The sequence below is a fragment of the Diadema antillarum genome, unplaced genomic scaffold (assembly GCF_040938485.1).
Source record: "Diadema antillarum isolate AM-2024a unplaced genomic scaffold, OU_Dant_1.0 scf00000121, whole genome shotgun sequence".
In the NCBI taxonomy this organism is placed as follows: domain Eukaryota; kingdom Metazoa; phylum Echinodermata; class Echinoidea; order Diadematoida; family Diadematidae; genus Diadema; species Diadema antillarum.
The window spans coordinates 48631-68539 of NW_027271010.1; the positions used below are offsets into that span (position 1 = coordinate 48631).

The 19909-nt window shown below is 39.4% G+C and overlaps 1 protein-coding gene across 1 annotated transcript; it reads right to left on the reverse strand.

Moving 5' to 3' along the window:
• LOC139720093 (phospholipid phosphatase-related protein type 1-like) lies at window positions 1-19889 on the reverse strand. The gene is made up of 8 exons (XM_071631462.1): window positions 19700-19889; window positions 7434-7696; window positions 4719-4872; window positions 3967-4099; window positions 3129-3303; window positions 2331-2388; window positions 870-1046; window positions 1-458 (listed from the first exon to the last, which is right to left on the reverse strand). Exons 2-8 carry the CDS (start codon window positions 7529-7531, stop codon window positions 45-47), a joined length of 1209 nt encoding a protein of 402 aa, XP_071487563.1. The 5' UTR covers window positions 7532-7696; window positions 19700-19889; the 3' UTR covers window positions 1-44.
• Between the last annotated feature and the right edge of the window lie 20 nt (window positions 19890-19909).

The following is a 19909-nucleotide window of genomic DNA, read 5'->3' on the forward strand; positions in this document are numbered from 1 at the left end:
AAGTTGTCAGCGCAATGTTAACGAGCACAGCAAATAGTCAAATATTAGTACATGTAATGGTCAACATTCCCGCTTGCTCCTCTCTTCGAATCGGCCACGCGTTGTCCGCTTATGGAGCTTGGCATTTGCGGGTTAGGCCATGGGATTGGCCCGCGGTTAATGGCTTCGCCGCGGTTAGTGGCGGGTTCGCTGCGGTTAAAGACACCGCCACCCTCATTTACCTCCATGGCGCGGTCAAGGTACGTGTCTCGTATGGGTTCACGGTCGCGACCGAGCTCGCCGCGGTTGCTCTGGCGAAGTCCGTTCATCTGAAGCGGTTTATCCATCCCGTTTCGCATGGCAGTGCCGTTACCGATCACGAAATCGTCCTGGGTGTCGTATTCTTCGACGGGAGCAACGACCATTTCCTCGGTCATCGGCAGCAGCGGGCCTCTGAACGTGTCCAGTATGGCGAATATCTGAAGGAGAAAAGACCAAGAACAATGGACATGGAGATATATCAGAATACATAGTGTCCAACATAATACACACAAATACATTCACATAAAACACACACACACACACACACACACACACGTGTACGGCCTATGTATCTATGTGGCGTACCTCCACAGCGATATTTTTTCTTCAGAAACTTCGTACATTCAAGGGAATCTGCATGGTCTGTGACTTCACTGTCATCTCGGTAAAAAATCGGTTTAATTGACATGGTGACTGGAATAAACGAATGAATGAATGAATAAATAAAATAAAATAGAATAAAATGAAATGAAATGGAATGGAATGGAATAAAATAGATAAACAAACAAACAAATAAATAAATAAATACATTAAATCATGAATGAATAAATAAGTACAGAACGTCATACCAGATACGCAGCAATGGCGCCACCAAGAATCCATCCGGCGATGACGTCAGTCCAGTGTGACTTGTACGAGGCGACCTGTTCCACACCCAGCAGGAATGGCACGGAGAAGACCGCCAGCCCGACGAACGGCCGAATCGCGTGCGCAGAGTTCAGCCTCATCAGCGCAGTGATGTAAACCTAGCAAAAGGCACAAGAAGACACACGCGTCTATAACATATCAGGGGCGGCGCAGCCGTGGGGGCCGTGGGGGCTCGGGCCCCCACACTTTTTGTGCACCATACAAAGGAATACATAAGGTGTCATCACTTTGGGCCCCCACACTTTTTTTCAACCCGGAAGTACGTAAGAGGCACTACAATGGGAGGGGAGAGAATGAGCTGAGGACCTTTTTTTTTTTTTTTGCTTGTCAGCTGAAGAAACCCGGAAGTGGACGGGGACGGGGAGAGATGAGCTGATAAACCTTTGCATTGAATTGAATGAGCTGAGGACCTTTTTTTTTTTTTTTTTTTTTTTTTGCTTGTTAGCTCATGAAACCCGGAAGTGGGCCCTCACACTTTTGAAAACAGTGCACCGGCCCTGCATATCCCCAAGTACTTCGCATCGAGTACATTCAAACTTTGCCAACTACACTGTATACATATTTAGAAACTCGAAAGATATCTCGCAGTGATGTGGACAGAGATGAATCCTCGCCAATATACTTAGTAATGTATTTGGAGGCTGATTACAACTTTGCTTTGGAATATCTGTCATGGGAATACACAGAGCATAAAGAATAGATAAAGTACAGCACTTTGCGCTGCGAACACCTCATTGTGGTGAAAAGAGGCCATCTTTACTAGCATAATAATCATAATGTTATGATGATAATTTCTAGCTCGTGTACACTGTATTCGAAAACTGATGAATATACCAAAGTATGCATGCAAGGGAAAATTATTGAAGAAACTATTGGCGTTTTCGTTCCACGTCCCGTTTATGTTCAGATGATAATCATTGAATTCTGCGTTTATCCTTGGGTGAAGGAAGAGCTGACATTATCAACATTGCTCTTCAACATGTGAGCGTATTTCTCTGACAAAACTATCAGTTTTGCTTCTGCCTGTGAATATCGAACAAGGCTCTCTTTCGTTTTCGATAAGACGCACAATGGACCGCGTATCAAAATCCATTTTTTTTTTTGTTCAAGGAAATGGAAAAAATAAATAGATAAATGAATAAAAGAATGAAATTAACATTATACATTCACTTTTCACACATAGTACAATTATGTGTATGTGTGTGTGTGTGTGTGTGTCTGTCTGTCTGTCTGCCTCTCTCTCTCCTCTCTTTTCTCTCATGAGATCAAAATACTACTCAAGTGCCTGCGGACGATGATTTAACGCAACTGCAGTTTTGAATTCTTAAGTTGTTATGTGTAAAATGTTAGTATACATATTAATAGATAGGGCCTATACTCACCGCTACGAAGACGGACGAATACGCGCTGAGCGAGGCGTAGAGTGACGGGAAGGATTGCCTATAAAACACGTGAACACACAGGCATGAATATGAAATAAAACACTCACAACATCATATACATCATACTCATTTATTCGAACGCACATTATTGTCAATAACTGAGTACGCGAGAACTTAGACAATGTCCAGGCACTAATCGCTGCCCGGAGTGCACGCAACGTCATCGAACTTGACACAAATACTATTTGACATTACTCCCGGAGGTCCTAGACCAAGTATCACCCGCTCACCGCTCTGTAATGTTTATTCATCAGAATTTTCAGCCGTGGATTGTGACTTCTGTAAATTTCAGCGAGGACCCACACCATGAATTGCGATTTTAAATATTAAAACTAAGGCAGATCTCTTGTCATGAAAGAAAGGAAATTAAATGCAGCGCACAAGGTCTGATTTCAAACAAAGGGCCTTCCTCTTTTGACCGTACACTATTTTCAAACGAACTGCTCTGAACTAGTTAGAGAAAACTGTGCCAGGTGCCATATCCGCATAAAATTTGCAAACATGAGATATGGGATAGATCGTAATCCCAAGCAGTCAAAGGAAGTGTCGTTGGCTTGAGAAGGATGAAGGATTTGATGGTTCAAACTAATCAAAAGTCAACAAAATACATTCTACCTTAAAGAGATGCTGGTCACTGGGGGGGGGGGGGGGTTGAGGCTGGAGGGGAGGGGTCAAGATATTGGTGATTATCATTATACTTATCTATTATGGTCATGATGATTATTAGCTAAGAGATACCTTGCCAGGTCGTCATCTTCAGTATCTGCACAGTCTGTGATGGTGAATACGCTGCCGCTGGCGCATGGAGTGAGGCAGGAGGCAGCGGAGAAGAAGTAGGGAGCCGGCCGGCCCAGGATAATCTTACCAGCTCGTGTCAAGATCCATGTCAAGAAGGCACCGAGGAGAAATATACCTGCAAAGAGTGTTGATAGATAGATAGATAGATAGATAGATAGATAGATAGATAGATAGATAGATAGATTGATTGATAGATTTATCGATCTATCGTTGGATTGATATTGACAGATTCATTGATTAGATGTTCGACTATTATTATTTTGTTTATTGATTTATTACTATCATTATCATCATAATTGTTTAATGAAGGCCATCATTATCAATATCATCATCATTGCTACAAATCTGCTCTTATCTTTATCAAATTTGCTGTTGAAAAGAAGAGCTACGTTGCTAACATCAGCATCATCATATTAAAAATAATCTCTATTACAATACGCATCACAACCTTCTGCATCACCATCTTTCTCATAATCACCATCATCACCACCACCAAATTATCATTTTCGTCACTCCTAAGATAGTCATCCTCGACATTCACATCATCATCATCGAAACTGTCATCATCATCATCATCATCATCATTGTCATTATCATCATGATCAATATCATCACCATCATCGTCACCACCATCATTATTATTATGTCATCATCGTCATTATCATCAATACCAACACCATCATTGCCACCACCACCCCCATCATCATCATCATCATCATCATCATCATCACCATCATCCTTCTCCTCCTCATCACCACTATTATCACCAAGTCCTCACCGGTAAAACGTACGGTCCGTCGGAGCAGAGCGTGGAGCTTAATGCCGAACGTTCTGACTGTCTTCTCCCGAGTGAGCTCCTTCTCCCCTCCCTGGAGGTAGTACAGGGCCACGGCAGCTTCGCCAAATAGAATCTGCCAATGAGAGGAAAGAAGACAGTTACACGTAACGGTGAAGGGAAGACATTACAGAAATGAAGAAACAGAGAAAATCATGACGTGTAAGTGCAGATGGACTTGCATACGCCTAATGCTTGGTTCCCACTGTCGTGTGATCCGCCACGCACGCAACGACTGCATGGTCATTGGTAGTTGATATTGGAATAATTTTTTCTGTCTATTCATGGACCTATACACTTCATCATAATCTGGCAAATCGTGGAGTAATCGTGGTGATCGTAACATATTTTGAGGTCAGTCGTGGCGATCGTGACGATCGTAGAAAAGTTGTGGACGCGACGCGATTTCCGCGACTGACTTGAAGATCATGTACGATCACCACGATTACTCTACGATTCAGACCACGAAAATTCCACGATCAGCTACTAATGATCAATCGTGGGCGGATCGCACGACAGCGGGAACCCAGCATTGCCAGCGATGGGATCACGTTTGAGACAACTAGTTTGGATGAGTGAGAAACGCTCGTGCACTATAAGTACATTTATACATCAGAACCAGTATCTGGACTTTAAAACACAAACGGAGACTGATAGGATAGATTTAAGGTCACTATTATGGCGGAGAAACTCACCACAATGGGAGGCACGACAAAGGCGAGGACATAGACGATGATCTCGGGGATGAGCTCGGCGCCAGTGTCGGGGAAGCTGTAATGGCCGAGATCACTGCAGACGATCGTGGCGAGGTGTAAGGTGAATGTCTGGTCCCACCATTGCATGAAATACCTGTAAGTCAGTGGCGAAGAAGGACAAAGATAATAATGACGATAATAATAATATTATGTCTCCCTCTACAAATGAAATCTGTATGGTCGATAGCAACTGCTGGTCTGTAATTTAACGAACATGTTTGAAAAAGGAACCAAGGGACTCGAACCTGTCATCTACTGCTTTCCTGGCAGCGACACTGCCACCAGGCTATCCCTGGTTGCCAGCAGTGACACGATGAACTTGGAACAGATACCAGAGCTCCGAAATTCCAACATTGTATTGTAGAGGGAGACAAATCAGAGAAAATTTACACCTCAACCTTCACCCCTCTGCTCAATATTCTCTTGCTTTAAAAAAAAATGGAAATTTGTATACACTGTGTTTGAAAATGCTAAAATGCTTATATTTTATATGCAGCGTTTATAATCAACACTCGCTTATGAATGAGAAGTTACACTTCTTTTCCTACGCCAAGAAGCAATGACAACATAAAAGCAAAAACTCGGAACATTGATAAGCAGTGCTCCGTCCTACCATTTGCCACCGAGGTAGCGTAATTCTTACCATCCACTTAGAATTGAAGGCATGGGACATCCTTGTACCTGTTAGCTCTACTATAGTACGCGGTCTGAATCTTGTTTTGTTGTTTTTGTTTTTGCGGGGGGGGGGGGGGCGGAGGGTGAGTTACGGGATAAAAAGCAACAGATAATATTGTCGTAACCACAATTATTGCTAGCTTCGAGGAAGAGCTAAACATCGTTTCTTACGTAAGAAAATCGAGGACATTATAATTCATCCGTATTAGGTGTTTGACTCAGACTCTATGGGCTCATTGTGTTCGGTAGGAACGCCCATGATCCTACGATTGGACAAACATAATTGCATCGGATTTAGGAGCATTTTTTTCTTCTCGTTCACAAGGATATTATGTGGCACACATTTATTCCGTGGAAGGACAAAATGTTTTCGAGAAGAAATCACAGATGTGTTTGGTTTCTTTTTAATATGATTTTTTTTTTTTAGCAATCACTTGCTGTACACATCAGTTTGAATTGGAGTGAAAAATCAAATGATCTTTATCCATTATTTTGGGGGAGTGGGGGCATGGGTTTTCATGACGAAATATCTTCTTATGAATATATGAATTCAATGCAATTTAAAGCTATTACCATGTGTCTTTATTGATTCTACTTATGACTGTGTTCATAATTACGATACTGACTTCTCCTGAAAAGCAGTCTTTACCCCCAGAAGGACCACCCAATTGAAAAACGACAGAAATTAATAACCAAAGAGGAAGTTGCTTTTATTACGGAAAGGGAAAATCGTGCAAGTGGATTTTATGAACGCATAAAGATAATTTGCATTATATTATCATCAACACCTGTCATTCTCGCATATCATTCAATGCCTTTTTATTTATCCTATCAATCTCGCGGAGAGGATTTATCTAATACGTCATAAGATTACGAGTAAACACGGTCCTTCCATCATGCTGTTAGAATGAGATTGATGAGACATACGAGTACATCGGATGTAGAATGGTACTGAATGGTGTCACAATTAACTGGGAGAAAGTAACATATTGCAGAGTAGAGAGATACAGGGGATTACAGACAGATCAAGAATTGAGGAAAACCAAAGTATCCAAGGACGTTAAAAAGGTGGTAGGTGATATCATGCAAGTCAGGTGAGTAGCTGGGACAAATGGAAAGATATAGACGACATGATGGAGCCGTAATCAGAGGTGAAATCTTTTGATATTTTACGACATCACAGACCGTTCATGATTTATAACGCAGTCAACAAAGTGGTTTATTATTATACTTCATTGCCCGTTACCTCTATGCCGAGGATGCGCTACGTCTAACAAATTAAATTGTTATTAATTAATCGAATGCACTCGCATCTGTGTACAATCAACGTAAGCACAAATTGGTATAATTATATGGGTATACACATGCGTGAGTTCATATTGATCGTTTGTCGTGGCTCAAACCCTGCAGCATATCTCGAACATCTGCCGTGCTGAGATTTAATTGCCAGTACGTCAGTCCCAACCAATCCCTTAGTGGCTGAGCGAGACAATCATTTTAAAGGGATCATGCAGTTTTGGTTAACTTTTTTGGCTAACTTGTGTGTGTGTGTGTGTGTGTGTGTGTGTGTGTGTGAGAGAGAGAGAGAGAGAGAGAGAGAGAGAGATAACAAGAAACCTCTCATGAAATATGAAAGAGCATGTAATGCCGGGAGGAATTCACCATTTATTGATGAAAATTGGTTTTTGAAATGACTGAGATATCCAAAACAGAGCAATCTTAATAAAAGATGGGACCCATCTTTTATTATGATCGCTTTGTTTTACTTTGTTTTTAGATGTTTCAGTCATTTCAAAACCGATCTTCATCAAATAAATTTTGAATTCCTCTTAGAATGGTATGCTCTGTACTATTTCATGAGTGGTTTCTTAGTATTTCACATGAAGTTAAAAGCCCAATCCTCATCTCCACCAATACTATATCATCCCTTTAAGTATGGCTTGGACTCTAATTTTCTACAGACGGACGAGATGCCCTTACCATAGTACCACCACTCCGGCCAGCAGGATGCAGTCAGACAGGAAGAAACAGGGGATGAGGCAGTTGTTGGTTGTCGGGTTGCTCTGGCGACCACTCATTATGTCGGAGGTCTCGTGCACGGCAGCGTACCGTTGCTATGCGACGACAGAGAACAGAATTGGGTTGGTGAGTCGGTAAGGGATCAGATGGCACGGGTATATTGTGCCAATGGGCCGTGAGCGGTGTTTGTGCCTGCAAGCGTTGTATACTCGCTCAGCTGGAATCTATGATTTATTAGAGAGAGTCATAAAGAGAGAAAAATATACTTACGGACAAAATCAGAAAAAATGTACTAATCTTACGGTATTAATATACCCTCATATAGACATACACACATAAGCACACAATATTTTCCAATATAAGGTCAGTTCACAGTTAAAATCTGAGCATGTGCAGATAAAGGTCATCGCGGACTTTTCCTTAAAATTGACTTAATCTGTGGTATTTTAGAGAGAGAGCGAGAGGACAAAAAAAAACTGAATAGGTCTCATGAAATCTACGTTTAATATTCAGATGTGACCCAGGTGTGCATCGGAATGCACAGGTGATCGTGCATTCTTTTCAACCATGCAGATAAACAAGTCTTTCATGGGGCATAGGCCTACTATGATGTAAATTGCTACTTTTTAGCTTGGCTGTTTACATTGATGTTTTGTGAAGTTTCTTGTTTCAAAGGTCACTGCAGAATCTTACTAAACTGTGAATTGGTCCATTGATATTCTTTCGCTGCATCCAGAAACAATAACAAGCCTATGAAAGTTTACTATGTATCCAGTACAGGAGAGAACAGCTCGATTGCACTAATACGGAATTACAGGTCAGACCTTATAGTCTGCCTGTATCATGTTCTTCGGCGACCATTGTGAATGACGAACCACGCCATTAGCTCCACAGCTAACACGCTTGGGGGAACTGTAATCAATCGTACAATGGCGACCAGTGTCACTCGTTCATTGTGAGCAGGGAGATGGAAATTTGGGAAGCCTACAGCTAATAGTGCTAACATGTACGTGAAAATGGGTAGCGGTTTTGGTATTGTGTTTATTTCTTCTTTCATTTTTTAAGACCAGCACTTACTATATCATATGCCTACTAAAGCCTATTTTGACGCCTTTCAGCTTGGTGACGTCATTTTGTTCCTCAACATTCCCTACATTAAGGGGAATGAAACCTAAATGTAGGCGGATTGAGTTAATGCAGAAATGAACAGGTCGATTCGCTCAAAAGTTATAGATTTTTACAGCTTCGGTACCGCAATGGCTGAATGAGAAAAACTACGACAGTTCGTGATGTGTCACACAGACAAAGTGATAAAGAAAATATAAAGAAAAATTCGACAATATCTTGAATAGTACACATTCCTTAAACTTGTTAATGTCATATTATGCTGAGGGTAATATTACTCTCCTGCCCTCCGAAAGAGGGAAGCCAAGTGCTACATATTGTATCTCATTATGCTAGAAAATGAAAATATATCATATGTTGAATTCCCTTCGTAATTTCTGTATATCGTTGTCCAGGTGTGACTTTATGAATTGTTGTAGTCTGCTAATCCAGCAATGGCTGTACCGAAACTTTGATCTGGAATTAATTTCCGTTTAATGACTGCTTTTGCGCCGTTGTTAATACGCACAAAACCGGAAAATGCCGAAACTACTTTATCACCCGCGACGGCATCAGGCTGCGTTCACATAGAAGTATACTATTCGGGTATTCGGGCTCGTTTTTCGTGGGCACGCGAATAGCTTGAATCGAACGATAGGATTTCCTCACACCGGTTCACATAGGAGGGCACTATTCGAAAGTACCGAATAGCTGCGAAAAGTATAGCAAAGTGGGAATCGAGCTTGTTCGATTTTCTTGCAGCGTATACCGTCTCTCGTTTATGAAATAATGACACTTTTGGTCTGGATTTGCCCTTTAGCAAAAATAAGCATGTAGACTGACATTCTGATGCAGTTTAGAAATTGTTAATAAGATTTGCTGGGATGTAGGAGGAAGAAATCCTCACTGCATGGGATGGTGAGTTGACGGTGCGGGTGGCGGTGTATTCGGTGCCCGAATAGCGAATACCGAACACCGAATACCGAATACCGAATACCGAATACTTCTATGTGAACGCAGCCTTATACGAGACAAATGAAAGACATTCAACAAGTCTCGCACATTGACGGAAAACCAACGCAGAGGCGTTTATGCATGAATTATTGTATTATGCCACGGATAAAGTGGTGAACTGTCTACACATCATCAATCTATTCACTTGTTGTTTGCACGAGAGAAAAAAAAAAGAAACGAAATACTCTGAATTCCACGCATGCCATGATCATTCATGATCATAATCGAAACTCATATCTGAATTCTCTCGCGTGCGCAAACAAACACACACACACACACACACACACACACACACACACAACTCCCTACACACGCATTAACGCACAGACAGACAGACACACACACAACCCCCTACACACGCATTAACGCACAGACAGACAGACAGATACACAGACACACACACACACAAAAACACCACTGATATATAAATACAATAGCAAAATAATGGTATCTTTTAGGAAAAAGTATATGCTGAACATTTTGTTTGACTAAAAGGAAATGAATGCAAGGAATCAGACCACCAATGTCATTACAGAATACCATATTCTTACTTGCTTTGAATTCAATAAGTAGGTCCTGTGTTATCATGACACACTAGGGAACTTTGGGCCCAAAAAAAAAAATGCAAAAGAAATCAAAATAATTCAGAAGAGATGACTATTTTTTCATTATGGAAAAAAAAATATATTTTCATAGAGCTATTTGAACTTGCGTCTCGATGGAGCATTTCACATTGAACAAACAAGAATATAATATCAAGAAGAAAATCATGATAAGAACTAAATATTAACATTATTTTGATCATGCAAAACCCATGTCAGTTTTGCTGGGGTAAGTTCTTAATACGACAATATTGTACTAAAATTAGAATATGAAATATTCCATCGCGTAATACGTGTGGAATCCTCTATGTTCCTTTCGGAATTGCATAACTGTCTAATTCGCATTCAGCATTATGATTATTAATGAGCATCAGCGTGATCAGTAGATGAGAATTCAAATATCACATTAAACGCTAATTGTATTCCACCACCATAGGTGTATTTATAGCAGATCTTACTGATGACAGAATTTAGCATCATTTTGCAGTCTTTTGTGAGTGGCGGCAGAGTTGGTATATTGCGCATATTCTGTTTCATAATTAATTCGAGCACTAATGTGTATGTTTTGTTTTTTTGTATACCGGATCCAATTTGTACACAAAGATATGCAGGTGTTGATAATCACCTATTACATGTAAGCATCATTAAGATAATGTCGTATCAAATTACACCAGTTGATGAAGGTTGCACCACACACTGTTATGTTTGGTCAACAATAATATGGCCAGAGATCAAGGAAAGTCAATCATATCGGGGTTAAATCAATTGTAGCTTTCAAGGACTGGATCTTTAATACCATGGCGATTGCCATATCCCACAGCAATTTTTTTTTCTTTTCTTGATACAAAGTGGCCTTGTATAAGTACATTAGCGTTGCCTCTGCTAATGATATCAAGCTCCGATTAAAGTTGTAAATTATGAATATAATTATGCAACCCCTTTGACTAACCGTGGCAGTGATGCGCATTAATTCTATGACAACCACTGTGGAAATGGTCTAATATTACGAAAGCTGATAAGTAATTGTCATTGTGGTAGTTTCAACTACCGCAAACGTCTGAGTCTCCTTGTAACACACGATAGATAGTATCTCCAGCTATTGTGTAGATGCATGATGAAACAAACTTGGCATGTGATGGGTGGGGCTAATGAATGAAAAGGAAAGACCTAAAAGCTCTCAGAAGACAACAACAATGTGATACACTTCCATGGGCAAATTAGATATCCAAGATACACGCACATCAAAAAGATAGCCCATTTTAAAGCCTGGTTATCAGCATTGAAGTGTGGGAAATACTAATAGTGGCATACTGAAATTGGAAATCACTTCCGCATCTAACGTAGAACTTTCATCATGATAATGGTACAAATTAATGTGCATGGTATGTTTAGCGCGTCAACCAAAACATATGAAAGTCACTATTCATGTTATTCGACGTGAATTATGTCGTTGGACACCTACAGTCGTTTGTAGACAAACGCAGGCACACAACAATTAAACAAAACTGTATAGGCGGCAATAAATCTATGCATCTGTTCCTGTTTACATGCACAGTCAACTTTAAAAAAGATAAAGATAAAACGCAGGTGTTTTTATGAATATATTTTCATATCTCATTCGCTCTATTTTGTGAAGCTGCTTTGTATGATTGACTTTTTTGTGTATCTCGTGGGTTTTGTTATTTCGTTTTATTTGTTTGACGAAACTGAAACCCGAGTCAGCTTCGTAGCAGTTCGGTCACTGTTGTGCTGTGTTGGTATTAGTTATGGTACACTAAACAGGTTTCATGGACATTAACTGACCCCACTTCCTCCTTCATTAGTGGACACTGGTCAATTTCATTAAAGGGACTGTACAGTACTGGTTGAGGTGAGGATTCATGTTTTGAACATTCCTAGGTGAGATAATGAAAAGCCTATTATGAAATATGAAAGAACATGTAATTTTAAGAAGGATTCAACGTTTATTTGATGAAAATTGGTTTCCAAATGGCTGAGATATCCAAAAAAGTGCTAATAATAAAAGGCGACATGCCACAACTTTATTAGGATCTCTTTGTTTCACATTGTTTTTGGATATCTCAGCCATTTCAAAACTGATTTTCATCGAATAAACTTTTGATACCCCTTAGAATTGCATGCTCTTTGACATCTCATAGAGTGGTTTCTGAATATCTCGCAAAACGTTAAAAGCTAAATCCTCACCTCGACCAGAACTGTACACACCCTTTAATTTCCATCAGACCGTTCTGCACGAGGCAAAAATCTGGCGCAAGACGTCTCGTGTACAGATGGTACGGCACACGTCATAAATCACGGAATACGATTCCATAGCCTATAGGATGCTGTCAAGTTGTTTATATTCTATCTTTTTTTTAATAGTTTTTAAGCGTCTACATGTGGGTTAAAAATCAAGGAAAGGACAGATAACGCTACGATGAAAGGAATTGTTAGGAAGGATATACTGACGGAGTGTCGATGGCTCTGGTCCAGTTCGGGCCACTAAAAATCGTATATCATGAGAAATTTTGGTGGTCCAAAATAAAAGGAAACATAACGATCCATTTCGATTCTTCAGTGCCCGATCGGGCCACCAAGAGATAGCCTTTTTGAAAATTTGGTGGCTCGACATCATTCATTTTAAGTGGCCACCGAGCCACAGCTAATGCCGATATAAAGAGATACTGTGGTTTACCTAACTATATTATGGTTTCATATGCCAGATTCTGAGCCCACAATTACTTCATGGCGGAAAAACTTACCATCCGTTCTGCTCTCAGTGAGCAACCGGATGATTAATTGATTAGCAAATTTGCAGAGCTGGCATTCAGCAAGCACGACCCGAATTTACGCGTGACACACTGCATTTCATTTTTCTCCTTACAGAAATGAAGTTGCTTTATATGCTACAGTCAGATGTTATCCATTACATCGTGTAGTGTGCACGTAAACCTCAAATTAACGAGAAATGGAGAGGATATCGATTTTTATCGTGTGTTTGAAACATGCATAATTCAGCAACATATAGTTGCCCCCCCCCCTCTGCATGTCCCCTTAACTTTTCGCTTTACATTATTATGTGCATTGATATATCGTGTAGGCTTTCTCCCTCCACGTCCATATAGATAACATTATCTTAATAGTCTATCTATATCTATGCGTTCAACTGTATAGCATCATAAATTATGAACTAAAACACAGCCCATAATGATACACATAAATAGGGGCTTTTGCAGCGCTGAGGAATATGCACAATTTGTGTGTGTATTAGGTGAGTGTGCGTGCGCATAAGTGCAAATCAAACACGAGGGCAGTCTTTTCTTTCTTGAACTAAAAAATTATCTAAACGCTCTGAATATGAATTAACCATATAGAAATGACCCTTGGAATGTGACCCTTTGGCGGATTTTTGGTTGAAATGTCAGCCGTAAGACGTGAGTAATGTTTGCAATTTCGGTAAATGTTTGCTCCCAGCTGCGAGACTGAACCTAAATCTGTACTCTGCAAATTTAAGGGTCAAACTCGTGCAAAGCAGGGTTTCCGTTGTTTGAAAGAAGGGCGATGGTACCAAATTCATAAATGAAGCAGTGAACCAGGAACAACTTGATCCTTGGATCGGCTTTAATATTATATGCATTGTTGCATTGTTGATCCCTCTATAGGATAGTCACGTTAAGGGAGTTCTCAATGGAAGCGCTCACTTTGAAATGATTACATTTTCCTTACCTTACTACAGTGATAATGTACAATTTGCTCATAAAAAGGACCATTCGCGCACCTAAACTCCATAGGAGCTCTATAACACCTTCAGAGATAGGGTTTTCACGAAGGGTACAATTAACATTATTTTACACTGATGGGTGTCAAACCAAACTTACACACACTTTCATCAACACAGACAAACTGGTAAATAGACAGAGAGAAAAAAACACGCAGTCACGTTTATACTTTGTAGGCCTATATACAGATCCATGCACAGTATTTTCCGCATCAGTTACTTTTCTTATTCCATATGGGTTCACGTCACGAGTTCGACGCCCACGAATCATACAGCCCACGACTGCAACGAGTCACACAGCCCGTGAATCATGCGGCCCACTAGTCAGAAAGCCCATGAGTCATGAAGTCCACGAGTTCGACACTAAGCAAACAAGGCCCACGAACCCGACACATTAAGCCCCATGCAATGTCTAATTCTTGGGCTATTTTTACGTAGTGTCAAACTTATTGACGTTATTTGTGGCTTGTACGACTCGTGGATATTAATAAAACGATCCAAACTCAGATAATTACTATAGGTCACTGGAATGTTCCAGTTTTCAAGTGATGGTGAACATAAAAACCAAAATGACAATGTCGGTTGCAAAACCAAGTAATTAACCCTGATAAATCTTCACACAAATACTGCCTTACCAGTTTCTGATTAAGAATATGAAAAAGTCAAACTGAACTATAGTTATAAATAATTAAGATTAAAAAAATACTACGACCACAAACAGGACAAAAGGACTTAAGTACTTATAAAAAGCAAAAACCATGTGCAAGAAGGACTTAGCATGAAAAGTTTTGTCGCATGCAATTTGATACCAATCAGAAGGTAATCTAAAACATACCTTCAGCTCTTCCTCACATTGTTTGTTTTTTACTATTTTCCGAAATAAAAACGATCTATTTCAAGGATTAAAAAACGCACTGGGGTGTAGAGGTTCCAGTTGAAAGAAAATGTGAAAGAATGACAGTGTTTACTTTATCATTGCTGAACTCATTGTTTTCACTAGGAATGTAAAAACAAGAAAGAACATTTGCCATTATGTAGCGTTCACATGGCCATAACCACGCGTTGGATTGATCCGGAATGTGATCAAAAGGCGGGAAGATTGTTATATTCGTTGTATACCAGACGGGCATAGCACGCGAGCGATAGAAGAAGACATTTTATTTGAGTCGAGAGAACAAAGGTGAGAAATTATTGAAAGACTCACACTTTGTGGCACCTTCATCAAATCTTCGGTTGGAGAACTAAGCAACCCACATAATTTTCAGACGAAGGATTATTGTATTTTACGTGGCCATGAAACGGCGCCAATATCTTGTCGGCCGCTGTGCTTACAGCTCGCTCCGCTGTGCAATTAAGCATTGAATATTATGTAGCTCCATGGTGTGGGATAAGCTTTGTGTTTACAAACACAGGCGTTACTTGTTAACTTTCATTAAGCTGAACACCACCTCACGCCTTTCGAGATCACAGTGTACTCATTTTGTTTTGTGTTGTTTTATTCTGTATATGTATCTTCAAGAAGGGCTGGCTTCTATCGCAAAATATCGTGTGGGCCTTGCAACAGATATCGACCTCCTTTTCCTTGATATCTTTTTTTTTTTCTTGGTGACTCACAGTTGTATGTCATTTAACTATGTTCATAATGTAACACTTACTTCAGAAATCACCACGGTAAAATCTTGTGACGACTCGACGACACCCTAACTTTGAAATCATATCATGGAACAACCTTATACATTTTCATTGCTACGCTTTTGACATTAAATGCTGAATCTACACAAACCATTCTGATAACGATTACACACACACACACACACACACACACACACACACACACATATATATATATATGTATATATATATGTGTGTATATACATATATATATATATACTTATTTCATCATAATATGTGTTTAATCTAATCTATTAAGCTATCAAACGTCTGTATTTCTTTTTTTTTTGTCATGCCGAAACGCTCAGTACATGACCATAATCTGACAGACCATCCCCCAACGACAAAATTCATACCTACATCTGTCCTGTCTCTTCTTTTACAGAAATACTGGTCCTTATACGCATCTCTCATTTCCGTATATTCTACTGGGAGCCTTATACTTCTTGCAAGTGTATTTTAGCAAATTATATAGACAAAAAAAAAAAATAGCACGGGGCGATGTACGTGCAGACTTGATATGTGCAAAGATTATCACAAACCCACTTCCTGAAATGTTTTTTTTTCTTCTTCACGGATCATCACCTTTATGACCCAGAGCTCAGTTTACATAGTATGCTATAACAACACATTTCTTCGTCAGCAAAGTCAATATCACATCTGAGAAAAATGTCAACAGCGCACTAAGGAGGCAATTACCTCAAAAATATTTTTGCGCTTCAAACACGATCTTGGTCGAGAAAGTAAACACTGAATAATTGCTTATGCTTAAAAGAATCATGAATTGTGTTTTCTCTGAATAGTCAAACATTGCAGTGGTACAAAATACTGCTATTGGTACAAGTATATAACTGCTCCTGTTCGTGTAAATTTTGTTTCCGTATATTTCCCATGTTATAGCCGTGGCCATTACATTCCATGCATACCACTGGAGCCGACGTGTTCTTCCAAAAGTGAATTCAACAATGAAATCCAAAGAGGAATGCTGAAAAAAAAACAATGCGATGAAATGTACATTGAAGTCTATGCATTTAGTGTCTCAAATACAACTGTGTTGTGACGACATGCCCCTATAACTATACATACGACCTTCTGTAGGTCCTATACAAAGTTCCACAGGTATGACCTAGCGGCGACCCTTTTAAGTTTTTGACTGCGGATCCGATCAGGTAACTTCCTTTCAGATCTGATTCACCGACCGTACCATATTTTACAATGTTATAGAAATCAAATCTATTATCTGGGGGTCGTGGGCGGTTTGACATATCGAGAACAAATCGGCAATTCACTAGATTGAGATAGTCAAAATAATCGTATGTAGAAGCGAGACTAATTTCCCAATAAACTTGACTGTTGGTACCCGATAAACCAGTCTCTTCTCTTAAGATTATGAGAAGCTATTTCGTGGCAGTCCCCCCCCCCCCCCTATAAAAACCCGCAGAAATCTTTCGTTCAGTTTGTCGTTTGCTCTCTTGCTTACCAAACGTCATGTTTACGTTTCTTGCGACAAATCTATTTCAGGCCATGAAACTGCAATTTTAACGAAATCTATAAATCATGTTCCTTTTCTTTAGCGGGCGAATCTATTAATCAACAGCTCGTGTTAAATGTGATTTAGAGCGAAATATAAAAGTGTGCTCGAGTCTATTGCAGTCATTCATACCAAAACCTTTTAGCATCTAATTGACACGTAAGCAAAACACTTCTCATGGTCATTAACGTGTCACTGTGTAATCAAGACAAGACCAACAATGAAAGAACAGATCTATAATTCCGCTGTAGAGTTATGTTTCGTTCTAAGGGTTACCTAATAATCAAGTTATTCTATACGCGTACCCATGTTTTTTTCTCTCTCTCTGTCTTTCTCAGGTTATCAGCAAGCATTATACACAGAGCTGATTTTATGCAAATGATATTTACAGGCCACCAATCGCTATTTAAAACACTGAAAGGTTTATGTGAGTCTTTATCGTATAATCCGAAGTCGTCCAACCACGGCCCTGTATATAATACTGTGAAGGCTATGAAGTATTTCGCAGATTAGCGAAATACTTGTGAAGATTATACGCATTTTGCCCAACTGTTTTTTTTTTTTACCGAAATCTATATTGAAAACACATACTGAGTAGAAGTAAACTCTGTTTGCGCTATCAAAACATTATGAGACAGAATTAGTAGGCCCCCTTTTGCAACGCAGCTGAAATATGACATGTGCACTTATGTAGCAGCAAACCACTTCTTATAATTATCTTTCCACGATTGTGCAAGTTAAGTTTTATGAATGTATATTCTCGAGGTGCTTTAAAGCTTACATGTTGTAATTCCACATCTTCCCCCTTTTGCAACGCAGCTGAAATATGACATGTGCACTTATGTAGCAGCAAACCACTTCTTATAATTATCTTTCCACGATTGTGCGAGTTAAGTTTTATGAATGTATATTCTCGAGGTGCTTTAAAGATTACATGTTGTAATTCCACATCTTCGTTAACTTGAACATAATAAATAGTGTGATATTAGAAGAACATGATAATCAATCATAAGAATTAGATAGATTTAGTTAAAAGGACATACTGACTGTTAAAGATTCACATTTTCATCGCTTGAGTATTGGTCGCAACCGCATTTGATTACGTCACTTAAAAGACACAATGATGTCATCACCTCACAGTACTCTAACTGGATTGCACACCAGAATATCATAAAACCATGCTCTGGTTCATAACGACGTAGCAACTACAATCCATTTCTCTGTAAAAGTAATCATTCCTATATTGTGTTATTGAAACTTTGATAATGACAAAACGACACCAAAGATAAACAACTTCATGAAAAGGGACATAATAGTGAAGAATAGTCGCGTGACAGTAAATTGAACGTTACTGTGAGATGTTGGCATCTAATTCACATCTCACAATATTTTGTGGTTGTGAGTGATAACTGTTTGGTGAAAACACTTGTGAAACTTAACATGCAATAACTGTTTCATTCTATAGGCCCGATTTTGATGAAACCTCCACCATTATTTTCTTCTGCAGAGTGTGATATTGCACTCCAGATGGTTTAGGCCTAGATAATTATAATAAACATTTGACCCGCCTTTATTGCGAACAACTCTGTCTACCTGTATAGACACGATTATGAATATATGCTATCTTTTGTTTTCTTTGGTTTAATGATTCATGACGATGACATGACAGCTTGTGAGCACCTTTTAGTTACATATTGTATTACGATTAGCAGTAAACATTTGATGAATAATTGAATATTTATACTCTTTTAAAGATGATTCGCTCCAAAGAAAGATTAAGTCTTGTCGATTGGAATGGAAGTACGCTTTTTTGTAATATTGGACCGAAACAGAAGACAAGCTGAAGAAAATTTTGATACTTTCATCCGCTTTAAAAGTTATATATATATATATATATATATATATATATATATATATATATATACTTATATTCTTATAACTTTTTGATCGTATCATCATCTCTTTTAAGGTTTCTCTTATTAGTTCCTTGGTGACGATTGGATTAGTCCCCCTCAAAAAAATGACATAAAAGAAAATGGAAGCATTTCACTTTCACATGTACATACACGAATGGTCACACACACACTCTCTCTTGCAACTGAAATCGAAAAAAAAAAGAAAGGGAATGGAACAAGAACTCTAAGGTAATTTATGACGACTCCGGGAAATAAGCCCTATCAACTGTAACAGCTGTGTCTTTGTATGCGACAAAAGAATAATCTGCTCTATGTCTATGTGATGCCTAAGAAGAAACACTATTTAACGCCGTAAAAACTCGATATGCTGTTTTCATCAAGAATTACCACTCGTGCACATTTCATTATGCCACGGCGAGTGCACTGATAGGAGCTCCGCCTCGGCCGGCGAGAATCAGCAACGATTATGCCTATGGCTTCGCGAGCTGAGCGGGGGAATAATCCCCGGAGATAGCACCTGTTACGTGCGACGGTTGAACGTACGTACCACAGATAGAATGCTCCTAAAAACATGAAAAATGCGGTTCCATGCCGCCAAAATGCTGACTTACCGACTGCACAGGCAGTAATGGTGGATATCTGCCACTTGTACACTGATGATGTTCTCCCTACAAGATAATCGTAATATGCACTTTCGTTAAGTGCTGCGTTTAATGTCCCCAAGCTGCTTCCTTTTGGATCTCACTGACACTCCGATGCGATGGAAAACATTTTGTTGGGACAGTGCGTTCTCTCGCTCGTGATCTGGTATACCTTTTCTT

Bases quoted from the DNA above. Each gene is read 5' to 3' on its own strand.
- LOC139720093 (XM_071631462.1), bottom strand. From the start codon at position 7,531: ATGAGTGGTCGCCAGAGCAACCCGACAACCAACAACTGCCTCATCCCC. The intron at 4,100-4,718 runs GTGAGTTTCTCC...TCTCATTGGCAG, and splicing joins TTGTCGTGCCTCCCATTGTG to ATTCTATTTGGCGAAGCTGC. The intron at 459-869 runs GTATGACGTTCT...TTTCTCCTTCAG, and splicing joins GCGCCATTGCTGCGTATCTG to ATATTCGCCATACTGGACAC.